The sequence below is a fragment of the Andrena cerasifolii genome, chromosome 12, assembly GCF_050908995.1.
Source record: "Andrena cerasifolii isolate SP2316 chromosome 12, iyAndCera1_principal, whole genome shotgun sequence".
NCBI classification, from domain to species: Eukaryota; Metazoa; Arthropoda; class Insecta; order Hymenoptera; family Andrenidae; genus Andrena; species Andrena cerasifolii.
Genome location: NC_135129.1, coordinates 5,085,503 through 5,107,245, shown reverse-complemented (window position 1 = coordinate 5,107,245; position 21,743 = coordinate 5,085,503). Strand labels below are relative to the sequence as shown.

Below are 21,743 nucleotides of genomic sequence, written 5' to 3'. Positions count from 1 at the left end.
ATTGCGTGCGACTTTTCTTAGACGGCAACTTGACTGTTTCTCCGCACGTAGCATAAATCTGCGCGCCAGTTATTTAAATTCCTCGCTAAAATTCAAATGAATAACAGCATCGGTGAAAACAAATGCAGGATGTTCTTCTAAATTATCTGCACGACACGTTCTCGTTTCGCAGGAGTGTATACGAAATCATGGAGCCCTGTTAAAAATAACGCAATAACAATTTATTGGTCATCACTGTTATGCTAATATCGAATACCCATTACAGTTAGCATACTCGCGGCATGCTTATACTTATTGCATCGTTACGATTACTACGGATCATCTCTGTTCTTTTTACAAATACTGGATGGATGCACGTGCCGTCGAAGCCTCGCGTAATCTCGAGTCACCTTAATGAATCTAACTCGTCGTCGGTTCCTTGCCCAAGGATTAATTAGAAATTTCGACGAAGCTCTATCTGATTTCGATCTAAGAGAATAATTTACACTCTACAATTAATTTATACAACTACGCGGCTATGATTTACTCGAATAAATATAGCAGAATTACGCTCGCTGTCGTATCGAAGCTTCTTGCTCCCGCTTCCTAATTCCATCGCGGGACGCGGTTACAAGAAATAAGGTAATTAACGACGATGAGTAATGACGATGAATGATTGTTATCAATTGGCGGCCAATCGAATCTACTCGTACTCCTCTTCCTCGGGCCGGACCTGTGGGAATCTTCTGACAGCCTGGTGCTGGGCCTGCGGGCGTCTATGTTGAAGAGGGATGTTCACTTCTTCGGGGCTGCGGAAGACTTGGTTGACGGGTAAGCGGAATTGGGGAAGGCCTGTCGGCTGTGGGCGAATCGAGGACGGGATGCTGTTCAACGCCGCCGGCTGAGGGCTCACGTAGACCTGCGAACATTTCTCGTTTATTACCGGTGACTATCCCGCGTCAGGAAGTGGGCTGATTCGAAGGAAGCGTTACCGCTGGCGTAGGACGACGAATTGGCGGGGAGGTAGGGGTGATCTGGTAATCGCCGACCTCGCGCTCGTCCGTGTGGATGTCGGCTGGGAAATATCTCTCGCTGTATCTCAGGGTCACGTTGGGCTTGTTCTCCGCTTCGGCCAAGTTCAGCGGCTTGTAGAGATACTCGTTGACGAAGTGATACTGCGAGCTCTTCTTGCAGTTGATGTCGCCGCTCGGCGGCATGCAGATCAGGTGGACCTGCAACGTGAACGGCTATCTAAACCAGCTGAAAGAGAAAGGTGCTCCGCGGGGCTAAACGCAGCGCGATTCCTTTATTTGCATCTTTTCTACGGGGAAAAGGGGCGTAGGTTAATCACCCCGGAAACGCATAACTATACGCGCTGCTATCAGGAAGCTGATCCACGCGATTTATGATTGGCCCCGCCTGCCTGTTCCTTGGGTGCAGGGCGCCGGAAGTGGCCTGGTGAAAACGTGCATCAAAACACGCGAGAGGTGAAACGCTGAATTATCAGTGGTATTTCAGGCAGGTACCAGCTTAACGTGTTTTCGCCAACACTTTCACCGAACCGCTACGATTACGTAGAAAAGGTCAGTAATTAAGGTAGGGATAAAAAAGGATCCGGTGACTTGTTCCTTGGGGTAAGTAGTAGAGCTGTAAATATTCGGGTAATTCGAATAGTTTCTACGAATAATTCGAATAATTCGTATAGTTTCTACGAATAATTCGAATAGTAGTTTCTTCGAATAATTCGTATAGTTTCCAGGAATAATTCGAATAGTAGTTTCTTCGAATAATTCGTATAGTTTCGAATAGGAATAGTTTATTCGAATAATTAGGAGTATTCGAATATTCGAACATGATTGATAAATTTGTAACTTTACTAATATTTGGTAAATTTTTAGCTTCCTACAAAAATGTCTGCTTATACTAATGTTTCGAACTTTAGGTTGAAAATGAAGTCGCGTATTTAGATCGACTGCGAAACAGATTTGGACATTATTCCAATTGTTTCGAGTAAATATATACCTTCGCATGTAACGTAATTATCCGAATAAATTCTTTTTGGTACAATATTTTATTTAAACAATACATATTTACCCTTTGCAATAAATTGTTTCTTCTATTTATTCGAATAATTCATCGTTATTTATTTGAATAATTTGTTCGAGTAACGATTGTAAAATAACGAGAATAATAATACTAATAACTGGTTGTTTTCGTTTCAAAATTTACAAATGTACCAAAGATTAATAAACTCTCAAAGTTATCGTTTGAAAGACAAATAATTGTAAAGGCCAATATGAAAAGAATTTCGCGATAAAGTGTGAAAAAATATTTCACGCTCAGATTCCTATTCGGTACAATCTGAAATTCGAATATTTAAATCTCGAATTCAAATTCTCTGGTATTCGAATTTGAAATTAAAACCCTCTGGTATTCGAAAATTCGAATCTGAAATTCGAATTCACCGGTGCTCGAATATTTGAATCTGAAATTCGAATTCTTCGGTATTCGAATATTCGAATCTCGAGTTAGTTACAACCCTAGTAAGTAGCTGTGATTGAATAGGAGTGGATTCAAAGATCGCGCGAAGATTACCTGATGGAACGTGAATCCTTCGGGGCAGATCCAAGAGTGTTTGGCGTTATCGTGGCAGTAATGGAAGACCTCGCAGTTAAGCTCCTCGTCAGCGTAGTAACCCGTCTGCTTGTTCACGCAATCGAACTTGCTCAGTGGTAACAGAAGGGTCAGACGATCGGGCTCTTCCTTCTCCTCGAGCTCTTCGACTCTTCCCTTCGATCATAGAATAAAATCAATAACGCTACACGTTCCATAAAAGTGACTATTACGAAAAATCCGAATGCTCCACTTTTCGACCACGCTCCTCGGCAAATGGCGCAATAAGATTCACGGGGAAAGTCAGACAGAGCGATTCCCCATGGACGATGGTTACTTAATTCCGATCGCTGGGGGATAAGAAAAATGGCCACGCTTATTGGAAATCGCAGGCAAGAAGTAAAGCGGTTCGCTCCGTCCGTGAAATCATTTCTTTCTCCCGGGTGTAATAGCTGGCTGTTACATAAGACCCTCGTTGCGTGGAGCCGCGGACAATGGATGCAAGGATTTCTCGCAATGCTTTCACTTATCGCGGATCACGAAGAATAAGGATCTGGCCTGCACCTGCCCCGGCGCCGAGGGTTCCGCGGAGATACGACGAGCCGAGGATCCAGTGGAGAATATTACCTGAGGATTCTGCCCCTGAGGCTGCCCGCCGCGAAGACCGCCGCGAAGCGGCCCGTTCACCTTGATGCCCTGCTCGAGGTTCGGCTTGCGATAGAGCTGCGAAGAAAAGGCCGCGGTAATTACTCGCACGCATCTTCTTTCGCGCGGAGGGCCATTCATGGGAGCGCTTGTAATTCGTTACGTGGCGATAAATTCACGCGTGTCGGTACTTCGTGGCGACCGGTTATTTTTACGTAAGCCCTTACATAATATGTAACGCGCGCACGCAACATTTCATTACATGGCGCAACTGCTTTTATTATATGTAATATCTCAAATTCGAGGGAAAGGTAATCGCTGGAACGAGATCGAAAAGAAGCCGAGATAATGGAGGCAGATACGTTTGTTCCTGGTGAATGGGGACCCGCCATGGGAGTAATTAGTTCAGACCGTGTCTGTTCGACGTCTGGGTCCCCGTGCGAATCCTCTTTGGGGACCAAAAGGGGGAACGCACGGAATAAATCTGATAATTTTACATGAATATCTCTGGAACGTAAAATAATCATCCTTGGTTTAAAACACGAGACTTAAAATTGACGAAGGCAATCAGAGTCCCAGTGGTGCACCCAGAGGGAGGAGGAGGGGGCGAGGCACTTTCCAAAGAAAAAGGAAAAAAGAGATTAATGTAGCCACGGCTGAAGTGATTCGAGAGTTTTGTAAAAAGAAAAGAGAACCGGATTTTATTGTTTAAAGAAATTTTTATAATCACCCAATGAATTTTATTGAATTTGCATTAAAAGTATTTTTCCCCCGTTCAACTCGGCACCCCCAAGATTAAATGCAGAGTTACATATTCTTTAAACTCAATTATTATCTGCTTTCCAGTCTAAACGAATCTACTGGAGATTATGGTATTTATGTGTCCGTTTTCTATTTCCTAAAAAGTACATTTTATCCCCCTTTTCATTCAAATAATTACACTGTCCATGAAAATTCAACTTTTTTTCCTGTTCTGTAAGATTCGATAGCCGCTTCTTATAGATTTTTGTGCGCTGAAAACGAATCCGCAAGCCGTTTGTCGCCGTCACCCTCAGATATCTTTCTATATATTTCAAAAACTAAGGGTGTAGGAGAAAATCTAACTACTCCACGCGATGCAGCAGACATTTCTCCTTCAGAAACAATCAGCAGAAGTGGTAAAACACCTTTTGTTTTCAATACAGAAACAAAAGAGTTTGGTAAAACGTGCGGCGCAGAGCGGCCCACGCGCCATTGCTTACCACTGTCGGCGCCGCACGGTTTGCCAAACTCTTTCGTTTCTGTATTGAAAACAAAAGGTGTTTTACCAGTTCTGTTGATGTCTCCCGGAGGAAAATTGTCTGCTGCATCGCGTGGAGTGGTCAGATTTTCTCCTAGACCCTCAGTTTCTGAAATATATAGAAAGACATCTGCAAAAAATGTTGCATTTCTGGTGCCCTTTTCCATTTGATCGTTGCTTAAACATATTTAAATGTTCATAATGCACTAATAACTTATATCGTTGTATTCGCAAGCGTTCATAGAATAATTAGACGGAACAAGCAACCGAATAAATATTACTGTTTCCATACAAAAGATGTTCAAATTAGAAAATTAATATTTTATTTTCAAAATCGGATATCTCGAGAACTGGGAGTGATACATCAATTCTGCTTGCGGATTCGTGTTCAGGGCGAAAAACTCTATCACCCAGCGTATATTGCGGGCCAAAAATCGCGTTGGACAGCGTTACTTACTCCAAAATCGACGAGACGCGATTTAAAATCGTTACAAAAAATTAAACCACCGTTGCTGTAAAGGAAAGCATATAATTTCGGTACTCACCGGTTGCTGGCCGTTGGAGTTCCTGTAAGCAGGCGTGGGCGTGGGCGTGACAATGTTATCCTCGTAGCTGTTATCGCGGAAACCTTGGCCAGGGCTAAGGCCGGTCGCGTAGAGCGGTCCTAGGCTGGACGACTTGCCAGGATAAGGCACCCTGCCCTCCAAGTCATAAGAGCTCTGCGCTGTCGCGGTCGCAGCCAGCGCTGCCAAACACAGCCAGTACATCCTGCGAAGGGAAAAACGTGAGAGTCCGCTAAGCGGTCCGCGGCAATTTTTCACTGAAATTACGCGCGGCGGTGGACTTTCTCGTGCATGGAACGCGAACGGGACAACGCGTATCCCAGGTGGACATGTGCGAGAGAAAGCGACCTTGGCTATTGATATCTAGCCACAAAGCACCGCGCTGCGATCGAAGTGGAAAGTAATGAGCCCGTCGTTAGATTAATGGTAAAACCCAGTTAATCCTGCGGGAAACCTCGCGATCCTTTCAAAATCGATTCGACTCGATCGCTGGCGTCGTAAACGCGCCATCCGCGACCCAGGTGTCCCGGCAATTTCCAGCTGACGTCTTCTTTCGGCTACCTGCCCGTTCTTCTGTGCTTTCACGTTGATTGATGACGCTTGATTGGACGTTAATCGCGCCGCTCTTCGAACGGCGCGGTATTATATTCGGGTATGAATATTATGTAAATGACGAATGGATATTGGAAGAGTGTTGATTATTAACGTTACAGTTTGAGTTTAAATGAAAATTGCAGTCGTCGAGGTAAAGGAGCGGTAATTTCTATTTAACCCTTAACTGGTATACTGTCTTTGGCAAACGTGACTGGTATACTGGGGTCGTGGCAGACCCCAAATAAAAAAGGGCACAGAAATTTGTAAAGTCGACACTAGAGCAACCACTGTGAATATTTTATTCTTAGGTAATGTAGAAAATAATAGAAGCGTAGATAGTTAAACTATTATTATAAAATTTATTAGAAATTCAGTTTACCAACTTGGACAACCGAAAATTGTACATCGAACTTTGGGTGCTTGGGGTCGCGCGCGACCCCAGGATACCAGTTAAGGGTTATTAATCCTTTATCATTCCTTCGTATGCTCGCGAGATTTAAGAGGTCCATTAAACGGCGACAGCTGAATAGCTAAATGTGTCGCCACGGTTTCACCGGTAAGAAAAACTTGGGAAAGAAAAGCTGCCGCTGGCGAATGCGCGGAGGGGAGGAGAGAGGGAGGACGAAAGCAATTCTTCAGAAAAGTGATACTGGGTTATTTTCAGCGGATGCAGCTGGTCGCGTGCAAGTGTGCTGAGGGTACACACGCTTAATGTCGATGACCTAGAACATTCGCGAGAAAGAGGGCCACGGAGAAATGCGGTGAAATGGCATAATCTTTCTCCAAACCGGGCAGCGCACACTCTCTCGCGCTGAGGGTCCCCGGCGCGGAGATTAAACTAATTTGCAATGGCAAGATCTGTTGAGCGGTTGGGGGGGAAGGAAAAGCAGAGGCCAAGTAATTTAGTGAAATTGTATTTTCATCGCGGAACAAGTTTTGATCGATATTTATAGCTTGCTGGACGCGTTAGGTAGAAATGGATAATATTGAGTTGGCAAGTTTGCAGTGACAAGTCATTGTTTGACAGGGAAGAAAGGCCCGCGTTCGCACTTCCACAGATGGCGGCTGTGGAAAGCACCTTACTTTCTAAGTACGTAAAACACGGACAGTGGTTTCACGATTCGTTGAGGACATCTCATTCGTAACGGTGACGATGTATCGCGAGAGATCCGGTGCTTTCGATAAAGAAAGGCCCGATTTGCGGGAGTCCCACTGTGGCGAATTTGCCCGAAATTGTGGCCGAAACTAATATCTTCTACTTTACTATTTTACTCTAGAAAAATAGTCATGTAATTTTTTAATGAAAAAATTTGAATTGTACTATTAGAATTTATTTAAGGGGGTAGTTTAGTCACTAGTGTAACTGCCTGTTTTTCTCAACGTCATCTTCGGGAATTTATTTAACAAAAACTAAGGGATGAGTTTCTATCTTGTATAAAATTAATTCTACCCAACGAAAACAGCTAAATTGATCAGCAAAAATCGAACATTTTTTTGAAAATGCTGTCACTCTGCAAAATTTTATTGTTAAGAGGCCTCTGCGGTTCCAACCATAGCGACAAACATAATAAAGAAAATAAACCTTCGTTTTTCTATTTTGGATGACTAGAACAGTTCACACATCAACGCCTGTCGGAAAAGAATTTTTTTAAGAAGTTTGTGCCACTGACTATAACTATGTATATGTGCGATAAGAAAGTTCAAGAAAATTCTGAGTATTACCTCAAACATACCTTAATATGCAGGCAAAACGCCAGATAGTATAGACTTATAGTTTTTGTTAAATAAATTTCTGAAGATGGCGTTGAAGAACAGGCAGTTACACTAGAGTACCCCATTTAAAACATTCAATTATTCGTGTATGCTTTTATAATATACATAAAACACGTTGTACATGATATTTAATCGTAAATAATAACTGTTATAATACAGTCTTGAATACATGCAATAACACACCACTTCCTTTTTAACTGTAGAATTAAAAATTGTGGACAAAATTAATATTTACAAATGACGATAACCGGTGACCTTTAAGCTTTACTTTAAAAAAGAAATCGAAGTTTGATTGAAAGAAAAACATATATAGGCCTTGTATGTTTATCTATCACAGCTGTGTAAAAATTAAAAAAAATAATACAATTAATGTAAATATGAATTTCGAGCATATTAAATAACATCAACATTGGCAGATTATCTTCTTACATCGACAAATAAATCGTACCATAATTTCCAGTTTCACCTGAAAAAATCCATTTTCTAACGCTACTAAGTTTAACGTAGCCTATCTCTTAGAGAATTGCAAATTAAAAATTGATTCCAATGGAAAATCAAGCTCATTTCATAAATCCAGTACCATTCACAGATTTTTAAAATAAAAAAAGATTTCACTTCTGACCATTATTTCAGGCAAATTCCCCGCCGCGAGTCTCCCGCTACGGATTTCTCGTTGATAAAAAGACACTTGCCACAAACCAGCGTACAAATAATGCAGACTGCCTTGACGCGTAAAGCAATCGTGAGCAGTAGCTAACTAAGAAACACTTCAAAGTGCTGTCGCATAAAAATGGAATCGAGACTCTTAGCGCAGTAAAGAAAGTACCTACATTTTCCAACTGGCTGCTTTCCCCTTCGTTGCGCACTCTCACTATTTCCAATTTTTTCTGATCTTTCAACCACGAATCGGTTTGTCATAAGCTCGCTCGGCTTTGCGTGAAAGTAAGCCTGCCTTTGGCAGCGAGGTACCTGCCCCCGGGCAAAGTACCTACGCCCGCTCACGTTTCCTCTTTGCGAGAAAAAGCGAGCAACGAATCGGAGGCGCTGCAGAAGGTATCCCGTTCGGGTTGCAAAGGTCTAAGGTGAATTTGACTTTCCGCCGTTTCACGGGATCTTTACGCAACCCGTTTCTCGGACCCGGGTCATCGTGCAACTTGGGCCTTAATCGATTCACTCGACCGACCACTCCGTTTAAAGAACAAAGTGGCCAACGATCGGCGCCGACAAGACGCGGGAAAATGTGGTCGCCGGTCTTAATGAGGATCCTGTCTTTACTTAGGCGTATGCCAGCGAACCGGCCGATCGTTAAGTGGCCGCAGACTCGATCGGCTGGCTGGAGTGAAAGTGAGAGGGGCTGCGTGTAAAAATGGCACTCGAGAAAAATGGGAACGTATCTGTATCGGGTGTTGCGAACTGAATTATGGTGTAAGCGAATGCAGATCGGGGAAAAAATATAGTCCAAGGTTCGCGCCTAGAAAGGCCACCAGTGGGGCGTCTGAGGAATCACCAGGAATTTGGTCACCTCGACGGCAGTAATGTAGCTGGCGAAATTTTTTTGGTAGACTAATTCCTGGGAAATTGTGTAGAATTAAACGGAGCTGAGCTTTTACCAACTGGGAATGGTAGCTTTCATTCGACACTCGAGTTACACTTGGAGGCACTTAGGTACTTTTGTAAGGATTAATTAAATTAGAAGAGTTCAGTTTCCTTTGTAATTGAATACCGATTGAATTGAGAATTGAAGTTCTACTAAAATTAAAAATAGCCTTCTAATCAGTTCAGAAGGAGAATTGAATTTGTAGCTATTGGAACGAGTAGGTAATTGCAGAAGCTGATTGCGTTTAGGTGTTCCATCGGGGACGGTGGATTTCTTTCGATTAAGTTGCGAATGGCCACGAGTGGACGCTGGCCCGTAGGGGTTTCTCGGAGCGGTGCGCAAAGAAAGCAATTGCATAATGAAAAAAGAGATAGTTGTCTGGTAACTACAAACGCGGGGAACGCGGCTGTATAATATAATCAGTGGAGGGCACACGTAACTGGTCGGCCAGTTGTCGGGCTTGGGTATGCTCTTAAGGAAATCTGGAGCAGCCTTTATGCTTGTGGCGACATTTTTCAATCTGGTAGACTAAAACATGCGGTATTAATCTCCTGTTGCGGCAAATAAATATGTGATTAGCGACGCACTTTGAAATTTCGAGTACCCAAAATATCAAGGACCATTTTTTAACCACAGCGAATAATTCTTTGGCCAAGAATAAAATTGGTAATTCAACGCAGCTTTTCTTTCGTGCACATTCTGCGTCCTTTTTAATTATTAAATTTATTATATTTATTATAAAGCAACTAACTTAAGTCTGTCTATTTTAGTCCCTTTCACCCCTTCTTATTTTTGTTTCGTAACAACGATTTGTAAGAATTATTTTTAAACGAATTTTGAAGAGCAGGATAACGAATTAACGGTCCCAGAATTACACTGCAATTCAGACACAAGGTGCTTCGTTCAAAGAGCGAGTCGCGATCGAGCGACATAATTAGGAAATAATCTCCGCAACATCAATCTACTAGTTGCTACCAGAACTTTTCATGAATTCCTAGCTGCAGTTCCTGATCGCCCTCGCGCAACCGGTTTCCTTTCCCGCTTCTAAGGCACGTGCCATAATCCCTGCTCCACCATGCATAACGACGTAAATTTCGCAAATTTCTCATAACGTTCCCTCAGATTTATCCGCGTACCGCGTGCATTGGTATTCGGCTCTACCACCTCGACCGGGGCATTCGCATTTAATTTCCAACTTCCTGCACGCTGAAGAACAAGGGACACCATCGGTACACGGATCAGAGCCGAGAAAAACGATTTACAGAACCCTCGAAGGAAGCACTTTGCACTGTTCATCGTCGTCACTGGTCTCACACACCCCCTCGAGCTCTCTCCCCCTCCGTTTTCCCTATTATCAATCTTTTCTCTCGACGATTTTGGAAGCGTACTTTTTACACCACTTACCTGTCAACAAAGAAGGTAGAGGAGTAACAGCACGATGAACGGATTGACAACACGCGAGCTTTATCTTGGCCGGCCGGCTCTTCATTCTCTTATATAGCGTGTCTCGCTGAAAGTTACCTCCACCAGCTAATATCTGGATTCGCTTCGGGGTAGTGGGAGGCGCCGATGGATACGTGATGTAAAACATGCTGTCCCCCGAAAACTCGTGGACAGTGGGCCTAAACAATGGGAGAGGGCACGCTACTTCGACGGCTTGCGTAAGTGGGCCCTGTAACATTAGGGTGGCTCTTATTTTCAACCTGCGATTTCTTTTGCTCTCACCCCCTAATATGGTTCCGTTTCATAAAAACATAGTCCCTGAACAGGATTATTGCAATCGAACAACAGGAAAGGGCGCCGACCAGGCTTTAAAGTTTAGAATTCGTCAATAGTTTGAATTTAAAGAATTTCTCAAAAATGGTAAGCCCTATCGAAATTTTGTTGAAATGATATTAAAAGAGCATTTAATTTTCTACAATTAGTGTAGATATGTTTTTTTTCGCAGATCCAACCATTTTTTAGATAATAGCGTTTGAATATAGACAATAGTACGCCACACCGTACAGGTGGGACGCCGCGAATGCGGCGGACTCTCTGTATTCAAACGTTAATATCTCAAAAATGGTTGGAAGCACGAAAAACTTATGTATACAGTAATTGTAGAAAATTGAATGCTCTTTTAATGTTATTTGAACAAAATTTCGAAAGGGCTGACCATTTTTGAGAAATTCTTCAAATTCAAACCATATTAGAAGGTGAGAGCAAAAGAAATCGCAGGTTGAAAATAAGAGCCACCCTAGTGGACACTGTAGCACATTAAAATGTAATCGTGGACCCGTTTGGAAGTCGGACATAGTTGAGTGTAAGGTGTGCTGCATCGAGCATGTTTGACAAGGTACATGTAATCTACTGCCAGCTTACAATGTTGGTTCACGTGAAATGTAGTTATAATGATTTTGATAAAAATTCTTTGAAAATGGGAGTATTTGACCCAGTGTTTTTAAGTGGTGGTTACTGCAAGGTATTTGCATTTTTTTGATAAAGATTTTGACAGGCAGAAAGTGGAGTTGAATGGTGTTAGGAGTAATTTTCTTTTAATATGTACTTGCAGCTCATTTTGATTTCACATCTTTTTTTTTATTTTGTACTTATCATTATCTTCTATTTTTTGTGATTTTTTTATTTCATATATTTGGCGTAATTTGTTTACTTTAAAAAAAAAATTTATGGGGATTTGCCTTGTAAGGGAACATCCCGAACCCGGAAATTCAAAAAATTCTGAAACTTTGTGAATATGTAGGGAATTTCCTCCTCGTTACAACGCATTTTTTTTGCTGCTCAAAATCACTCTAAGGAGGTGAAATTAACCCCTGAAAACTGGTTATTTTCCTATTTTGTGTTATAACTCGTGAACTGTAATATAATTTGTTCGCCAAATGATAGATCTAAGTAAAACAAGTAACTTTTATCTTGAAACTTTTTTTCTACCTTTCTGGGGTTAATTTCACCCCCTTCGAGTGAATTTGGGCAGTAAATAAAAGTTGCGTTGTAAACAGGAGGAAATCCCCTACACATTCACAAAGTTTCAGAATTTTTTTAATTTTCGGGTTCGAAATCTTCCCTTGTTAGGCTGGAATTAGGAGTGGGGGTTTGTGGATTGTTTGGAATGTGTAGACGCTACAATGTAGAGTATTCACATTCGAAAATTTGCAAGGCGTTTTACCATTTTTTATTTTCTATTTGCGTGACACTGCCCTTTAGGTTGTTGAAATTGGATCTTTTAATTTCTACTCCGCTGACCCTGCTTGCGATTGTTTATGCAATTGAGGTACTTTCTTCGAAATTTTAGTGGTTTATAGGAAGGCTGCTAATTATAGTGTAGGATATTTTGTAAATTCTTCTATCTAATGCAATCTTTAAAATTCTCATTGCCGTAGTAGAAAATGAAGTGAAATTTGTATTCCTATTTCATCACGCAAGAATTCCAAACGCTCACTGTAATAAGCGCCCGCAATAATAAATGCTCCTCTTATCGACTGTAAAAATCTAATCGGAAGTAGTCGTAACTCGCGCTGGAATTATATTAAACGCGAAACTGAAATACTCCACTATGAAGCGCAATCGAGCATAATTTTATTGTAATTGAAGAAAGTGGGATGGCAAATTTTCACAGACATTTACCGACCTATTTGTGGCAGTGATTAACCGAGCAAATTAAGATATTAAAATTTGCAATCATTAGAAATCAATTTCACCTTTAAGTTGATCCTCGAAAGCGAGGATCGATAAATCATTGAAAGACGAACATTCAATAGAGTACTCAACAAACACTAATTAAGCTTCCTCATAATTAACGAAACTTTAACGTAAGAATTCAATAGAATATTCAACAACATATGATCATTAGCATGCATACCCCTATAATTAACGAGGCCTTACACATTCGAATGCAAAGATCGAAAAGATTATTAAGAGAAGCAGAAAACCAACTTTCAATGAAATACTGAACAACATACAATCACCAGTATGCATTCTCCCACGTTTAACGACACTTAGCGAAGCTTCAATAAGAAAAATCGATCGAGTTCATTGCATTCTGGAATGCAGAGATCCAGGGCCCGATCTAGCTCTTCCACCACTGTGGGCAAAAATCATTTCTGCCGTCCTTTATATTTATAATTATAAATGACTATTTTAAAATATAATTTTTAACAGTGAGTGAAATCTTTGTCGGTGTTTGTTGAATAACAAAAGCCATCATTTTATAAAAAATGCAGTATTCATAAAAAAAAAGTATATAGGTATGAGTTAGGTACCTATTTTTTAAATCTCGAAAAAGCTCTCACTAGATATTTTAAAAAATCAATAAAAGAACAACGTAAACACAAAATCACGAAGTACATTAAAAGCGTTTGAAGCGGTTTTAAGGATGAACTTCAGTAACACTCAAAATAAGCGAAAATCTTTGATAATTGGAGGAATGAATTTTTTTGCAATAGTAAAACCCGTCGCAAATTTTTAGAAAAATTCATTCGGCAGTCTTTGAATTATTTAACTTTTAATTTAACTATAATTGAGAAATATAACTGCAAAATTCAGAGTGAAATATTAGGCCAAAGTTCTTGCAATTCTGTGCATAGAAATATCAAGCACCGAACTATATTCTCACAAGAATTCTGGACAATTGATAAATATCTTGGAAATTGATTAACTTTTGGGTAAGATTGCCACTGAAATTCATCCTTAAGCAATGTTTTAGCACTTTGTGGGACAGTTTTACTTTTTTATTAGTTTCTATTGATTTTAATTTTCTCTTTCTACCAATGTTGCCTCTTCGGCCAGTTGCCCTGCTTGGGCCCCCCTAGATCGGGCCCTGCAGAGATCAAAGAAAACGAGCTGTTCAATGAAATACTCAGCAGCCTGCAATCGCTACGTATGTAGCATGCATTCTTTCATGGCGAACGACACTTTGGCGGAGCTTCAATGAGAAAATGGGATCGAATTCATTGCACGCTCGAATGCTATTCTTACGTCACCGATAGCTGCGGCCTTTCCACGCTTTTTTACTCGCGTACATACGGGCAATTCACACCCGACCATTTCCGCAAAGTACCTACATTTCATGCTAACCAAATCCGATGAAAATCAGATGAAGTGGCTTTCTACTAGGCGTTGCATGAAAATTCCCTTTCGATAGTAGGTCGTCGTATTTCGACGTCAAATTTTACGTCGCTGCTAAAGGCTTTATTTGCATTCGTCGGGCGTGACTGCAATTCAGATGCTCGTCGATGAACTTTTTATTTTGGCTTTTGACCGCGAAAGCCGGATTCGCCTCTTCGATTTCTTCGACACCCTATTGAAAACACTCGCGCGAAGAATTTTTATTCCTCATATAATTCATTGGTAGCCAGTTCTTATTCTTTGCGCGATCCATTTTACAGTTTCGATCTGCCTCCACTGTCTGTTACTAATTTATTTCCCTTTCATTGACCCGTTAACAGGGCTGGGGGATATTTGAAATAGTTTCAGGCAGAATACTAAAAACTGAAATATTTGCATAAGAAAATACTGTTTGAAAATACTATTTCATTTGATTCTCCAGGATGAACTTCAGTAACATTAAAAATAAACGAAAATCTTTGAAAAAGTGGAGGGATGATTCTTTAGGCAATAGTAAAACCCTCCGCAAAATTTTAGGAAAAATGATTCGGTAGGTTTTAAATTGTATTTATGAATTTTCGACTTATGAAAATTGTGTATATGCATATAAGAGTTTTATTAATATAATTATGGTATGTATGATTAACACTCAACAAATACAACGCATTGGCACACTTTTCACTGATTTTTCGTGTAAGTAAAAAGGAGAATTATAGTTTGATTACTTTATTTCTAGCAGTTGCGTTTCAGATACATTCCAACGAACATGATAAAAGATCAAATATTCGATAAATTGGCAATAAAATAAAAAGTGAGTGCTAATTCAACTGAATCTGCGATAAAAATACACCAGTGCCATTCCTGACTGATTTTCAACACAGGAAAATTAATATCCCTTATTAATATCTTGGAAATTGATTAACTTTTGGCTTAGATTGTCACTGAAATTCATCTTTAAATGAAATACCGCCTGGAAATACTACTTCATTTGATGCTCAAATCAAATACTATTTCATTAAATGTTTAAATCATGAGCAAATACTATTTAGTATTCGGATTCGAATATAGAAAATAGGGGTTCGAAAATAGGAGATACAAATTTCAACACCAAACAGAGCTCCCAAATGTTGCTCGCTACCTTCTTAAGATTACAAATATTCGGGTAAATATTTCTTGCAAGTATTTCTGACTGCAGGTATGTACCTATGTTTGCACACATTTTTCGTGTTAACAGACAGTCGGTCATTATTTGGAATACTATTATTTGAAATACTAGGTATTGTTTGAAATATTATTATTTCAAATACTGTTTCCTTATGTTTCAATGAAATACTCATTTCACAATTGTATTTGTATGAGTTAGTATTACAAAATATATATTTGAAATACTACTTCTTTATGTAACTACAATTTCAAAGAAATGTTTACTTGTCAAATCCAGTCTCATTCGACGAAATAAAAATATCTATTTCTATTTACCAAGAATTTCAAAAATCTATTTTCCCCAGCCTTGCTCACTAATCATTCAGATCCCTTCTTTCGATCGGTTCAACATGTAAGATCTAAAAATACTTTTAAAAAAACAGTTAATGTTGCTTTCTTGCGTATCAAGATTGACCTTGATTCTGCGGATCTTCGCATCTCCCCGTACGCAGCGTGCATAAATGCAGACTTTAATTGCTTTTCACCTAAACCACGTGTCGTATTCTGTGCCATTGAAATGTCGAAAGTAGGTTGGTTTATCTGCGTTTAATTTAATCACCTTTCACGCGGGGTAAACGACTTAATTGCACTGGCAATAAGATCCTACATCCCGTTATTCCCTTTTACAAATCAATTCTCTGTCCAATTGGACGAGTCTTCGGGCGTGGAAACTTTTAATTACCGATCTGGCGCTGTTAAAATCGTTCGGGTAGTATCAATTTTGCGGGCGAAGTGAATCATCCCCGTTTCGATTTCTGTGTTGCACGGGATCTATAAAAGACGCGGCTTGTAGCTTCTACCTCCTGGCGAGCAGGAATTGGAAGTAGAAGAACAACGTCGGGTTTTACGCTCGTTGGGAAACTTTCGATCTCTTTTCTTCGATTTCTTGTCTCGTCAAGAGGAGCGTGAATCGGTCGCTTCCCCTCGTCGAATTCAACGCACTGCTTAGCGTGTAATTTATTGAAATCGTATGGAAACAGATCGCGTGGACTTTCTTTCTTGCAGAGACGTCTATCGAAGGTCATTGTTTTCACTTGACGGAAACCGAGGAGCGACTCCTTTCGATTGATCCGATCGACGAGATCAAATGTCGCTCGCTTTCTTCGCCTTCCTTTTTCTCCTCAAGCTTTGCATCGAAGTCTACTTCTTTTTCCAATATTTACACGCAAATTAACGGGGCCGGGTATGAAGATTTGGCAGCCCTAGGGTAACAAACGTATGCCGCGCTTTCCCTTCGTTTTAATTTAAAACAGTTGAGACAATTTCAATCCCCCTAAAAAAACTTCAAAAAAGTAAAGAAATTACGACAAGTACACGAAGTCAAATAAATCACAAAAAATAGAAGATAATAATAATTACAAAATAAAAAAAAGATGTGAAATCAAAATGGGCTGCAAGTAGATAAAGGTGGTTTCCAACTGTGCTTAAGATGACACAAGTACATATACACAGCTAAAATGCTGTGTTCATACATTGTGTTCATTCCATTACTCATATCGCGGACATTTTAATTAACCCATCAAAAAGAATCCCATTTAAAAACATTGTCGGAAATTAATAGCTTTAGAAAATTAATTAATGATATACAAAAATTGCGCCAATTATAATAATGGCTATTTATACAAAATAAAAATGTATTACATAATATTAAGCAGATATATTTTTATACAAATAAATATTTTAATACGAACAAATATTTTATTCAAAATACTTGGCACTGCGATCCGAATTGGTGTTGCTAAACTGAATAAATATGTTTAAATTGCATTAATCTTTTTCTCTCTTTCTTGTGCGTGCATTCGTGAATGTGTGTATGTGTGCGTGTGCATATGCTATGTATGATATTAGAATTAAATATTAAATATACGTAGGTAGAATAAATCTGACTGCATTTCTAGTATGTATATGTATATTATGTATTTTAGCTTGTAAGGGGGTAATTGTAAATTATTAATACTAATACAAGTAGCATTTCTTCGGTATCGCAGCGCCAAGTATTTTGAATAGAATATTTATTCGTATTAAAATATTTATTTGTATAAAAATATATCTGCTTAATATTATGTAATAATTTTTATTTTGTATAAATAGCCATTATTATAATTGGCGCAATTTTTGTATATCATTAATTAATTTACGACAATGTTTTTAAATGGGATTCTTTTTGATGGGTTAATTAAAATGTTCGCGATATGAACACAGCATTTTAGTCACGTTTTGAATCACCTCCTGGAGGTTCCCGCGTGCACAGAATATTAAATTTCAAAGAATTTACAGCAGTCGTTATAAGAAACTGAAATAGAGGTTCCACAAACAAATTTGACATCATTGAACCTCTATTTTAATCCAGAATTCCACTACAGAGCACAGTCACGTTTAGATTCACCTTCTGGAGATGCCCACGTGCATAGAAAATTAAATTTCAAAGAATTTACAGTAGTCGTTACATGAAACTGAAAATTGAGGTTCGAAAAGCAAATTTGACTTCACGGGACCTTCCACTTTCAGTCAGATTATAACCGCAAAGCACATTAACGATTGGAATCATCTCCTGGAGGTTCCCACGTGCACAGAATATTAAATTACAAAGAATTTACGTTGGTCATTATATGAAACTGAAAATTGAGGTTAGACAAACAAATTGGACATCATTGAAACTCTATTTTCATCCAGAATTCCACTGCACAACACATTCACGTTTAGAATCACCTTCTGGAGATGCTCACGTGCATAGAAAATTAAATTTCAAAGAATTTACACCAGTCGTTAATTTTCAGTTTCATATAGTATATACAATGACAGACGACGATCCTTGCCGTGTCCTGCCGAATGGTCCCGATAGTTGACGAATCGACGAACGAAACATGTGTTAGTATCGTTTTGTCTGAATGTGTGCGTGTAACGCGTATACGTATTATGTCGACAAAAATTTGACTGGAGAATCAGAAGAAGAAAATTTAAAAATGTTATATTTCTGACAAATCCATAAGACGATATTACGATATCTCTGTCATACGCGAACCGATTTTATTGAATTTGGTCTTATTCGAAAGCTTATATGCGGTTTACATAAGAAAAATGCCGTTGAATTTAGAAAATATTGCAAGCGTGATGAGATATTAATGAAATAAGTTTCAGGTTAGGTTGGAATAGCTCTGCGTTCGAGTAAATGATAGCGGTAACGATAGTCGACATATATATAGGGTGTCTTTCATTTATAGATATTAATTCAATATGGCAACTCACATCCGAGGCGTTGCTAATTCGGTACATGAAAAAGTTGTCTCAACCTTCCGTGTTTAAACCTTTTCCAATTTCTTTCGATCCCCAAAATTTACCGCTCCCCAAAATGTATGGTTTATGGCTCCCAAAATTTGCCGCCTCTGCAAATTACGATGCTTAAGATGACCATTTTTTTTTATTACAAAAGTGCATTTAGCAGGAAAAAGCTTTATTCCCCAAATTCTATTCGTAAGATTGATCCTCCTACGATTGCTCATTGTGAGACCATTTTCCCGTGTTTATAGTGTTCTTATCATGCCACGTATTGTTTACTGAGATACTACAAGCGTTATCTGAAAAGAATTCTGCACAGGCGTCGAGTTTCAAATCCGCGATGGAAACCCGAGTGCCATTGACATTGCGAGGCATAATGTCACGAAACGATCGAAAAATTCCATTCCCGAGACAACGTTACCGACGGGAATGCTCGCCGCGGTTCAAGTATCCCCGAGAATTCTGCTTTGCACACGACCGAGTGATTTCTGTAGCAAATTTTTCGAAACTGTCCCTCCGGTGAAACGAGTTCCACCCACGTGCCTCGTTCGGTGCTTTGTTTAAGGGATAGAACCTTCGCGGACAATGCGCCGAACGTTTCAATTTACTAGTCCCCCCCCCCCCCCCTAGGTACTTTAAACCGCAGCGAGTTTGTTCCTCGGAAAATTGACCTCGCCGAACAGAATGAAACTTTTTCAGCCAACGAACCGGTTTCTGCTAACTGCGAATGAATTTAGACCGCGACGTTGAAGAACCAAATGCGTGTAAACCGAACGGCGTACATTCAGCTGCGCATACCACGTATTATTATTTACATCGTTCCGACAACATTGCGATCCTACGTAAATAATTTCTGTCGGTGAAAAAAATCATTGAAAAGTGCCATAGATTTCATTCTCCACAAATGAGAGTCAGATTTATTTATTTGAAGAATTATTATTATTGCTGCGTTTGCTTCTTTCTTAACACAGAAAATCAAAGGTACCAATTAATGTAAGTATTTTGACGAATTCTTGAGGATTAAAGTGAAACCTAAATATTTCCCCTGCAATTTCACACACAAACGTAATTGCATGTCGAATAGGACCTGTGATATAATTTACTATAATTGGATCGCGTTTTGCAATCTTTACAGCCTTCAAAAAGAAAAAGGTAGGAGTGTTACCATTTTCGGCGAGGAGTGTTCCCGATAGAGAAAGAGGCAAGTATTCGGGTGCTCCGGACGTATGAACGCGTAAGAAATACTTTCACCGACGGTCGGACCCACAAGAGAAAGTGTGTTCGCCCTCCGTTACGCCCCTGTAATATGCAAATGGACCGTTAAAGAGGGAAACAAGAAAAATGAGATGGAAATTTGTAATTAAATGGATGAAGAACTCGTGATTATTAACGTCCAACGTCGATTACTTCATATTACCTTGTAATTTAAAATTTCCTTGGAGGATGCCTTATGTTGTAATAATGGACGCTACTTCATCAGGTGAACGACCTTCACCTTTGTGTATTCTTCTTCCAGTGACAAGAACAATATTACGTATTTAGGAACGTGTAATTATATTTAGACACTATTCTGGGTGAAAGACGAAATGCTCGACAGAGTAAATTAGTAAAAATTTAAAAGAAATTTAAATTCGAATTTTCTTCTTAGTTTGAAAATTTATACTCAAGGAAGTGTAGAGTAATTGCTTTCTTTGTAATCACTTCTTGGTCCATTTAAAGCGATTTTGTAACCGATTGAAGAAAGCCACCTTTCTCCAAGAAAGTCAGCCTGATTTTTTTGTTAAAATCGACGTAATATTGATCTGGTTTTCCGCGAATAAATACATTCTCTTCGTGTGATGTGTTCTTGCAGGCGATAGAACAGCGCTCGCAGATCGAATGCAATCGCATGCTTCGAGAAGTATAATTTTTGCAAGGTCCCCAAGGACAATTACTTTCTCAAATAACGTAAGAATGCGAAGCAGTTGAAATTAATATTTGAGCGTGGAATTCTCTGCTATGTTTAAATTCCTATCTTTGCTGCAACACCTTGGAACGATAATCGAAGTATTACTCCACGCATTCTTCGTGTCTTCATTTCTAGTTGCATGTTTTTCTTTTTAAATAATAATCGACGATGATACGGCGTTAAAACACGAAATAAATATTAAATGCAAATCTAATTGTAAATAAATATCTAAATATTAAATGTAATCAGGTGAATTCTTTCATTGAATTTCCACGTTAAATATTAAATGCAACGTTTGTGTAACCACGTGCAAGAACTTTCATTAGTCCACAAATTAGTGACGAAGTAAACGGTAATTTCTCTATCTGATAAATCACGTTTTCTCTTATAAATACTTGTGTACATATACGTATAGAAAATTAAGGCGAATCGATGTTGCATAATGCATGCATACCATAAAGATCAAATGAGATACTTCTGAGCAAGTAGTTCAGAAAACCAGTATATTCATATTCACGCGTACGCGCGTGTATTATCTAATGTCAAACAGATATTTACATACGTAGTCGTATTACGATTTTCGTTAATGTTTCCTGGTTTTAAACAGGTATCGCTTTCCGCATATTTGAGAAGTGACCCCCCCTGAAATGTAGTAACAACATCTATACGCCTATTACAGAAACAAACTTATATAAAATAGTAGGAGGTAGTATGTACTAATAACAGCATCGACATAATATTAAAAAAGACGATATTCCTTTGGCATTGAACTATATCCTACTGAGAGTAAGCAGATTTATGTAAATACCATTTACTGTAGGAAATAAAAGAATTCATTCATATAAGACTGCTATGGCGTGTATGTTAACGTAGAACGAGAGTTAAGCCGGGAATCCACCGGGAAGCTAAGCTATGCTACGCGATGCTACATTTTAAAAAAATTAGCTTCAATATATTCTTATGGAAGCGTTTACACCTAAGCTAAAACATCGCCTAGCATAGCTTAGCTTCCCGGTGGATTCCCGGCTTTATGAAGATAAAACATGTTAAAATTGTGCTATATAGACATGAAATTAAAAAAAGGAGAAATTATTGAAATAACTTTTGGAAAGAATTCAGTGAAAAATGCGTTCTTATTTAAGGATGCCAGAAGAAATATTTGTGTTAACT

At 39.2% G+C, this 21,743-nt stretch overlaps 1 protein-coding gene across 3 annotated transcripts; it reads right to left on the bottom strand.

The window, feature by feature from the left end:
• Window positions 1-199: 199 nt before the first annotated feature.
• On the bottom strand, window positions 200-21,463 carry LOC143375538 (uncharacterized). 3 transcript variants are annotated; one of them, XM_076824753.1, is made up of 7 exons: window positions 20,043-21,463; window positions 19,791-19,924; window positions 5,062-5,284; window positions 3,220-3,315; window positions 2,575-2,769; window positions 972-1,211; window positions 200-898 (listed from the first exon to the last, which is right to left on the bottom strand). In XM_076824753.1, the coding sequence occupies exons 3-7, from the start codon at window positions 5,281-5,283 to the stop codon at window positions 683-685; spliced, it is 969 nt and encodes a 322-aa protein (XP_076680868.1). In that variant the 5' UTR covers window position 5,284; window positions 19,791-19,924; window positions 20,043-21,463; the 3' UTR covers window positions 200-682. The 3 variants fall into 3 exon arrangements, with proteins under 3 accessions (XP_076680868.1, XP_076680870.1, XP_076680867.1); XM_076824755.1 differs by lacking the exon at window positions 19,791-19,924; XM_076824752.1 differs by lacking the exons at window positions 19,791-19,924; window positions 20,043-21,463 and adding an exon at window positions 10,448-10,595.
• Between the last annotated feature and the right edge of the window lie 280 nt (window positions 21,464-21,743).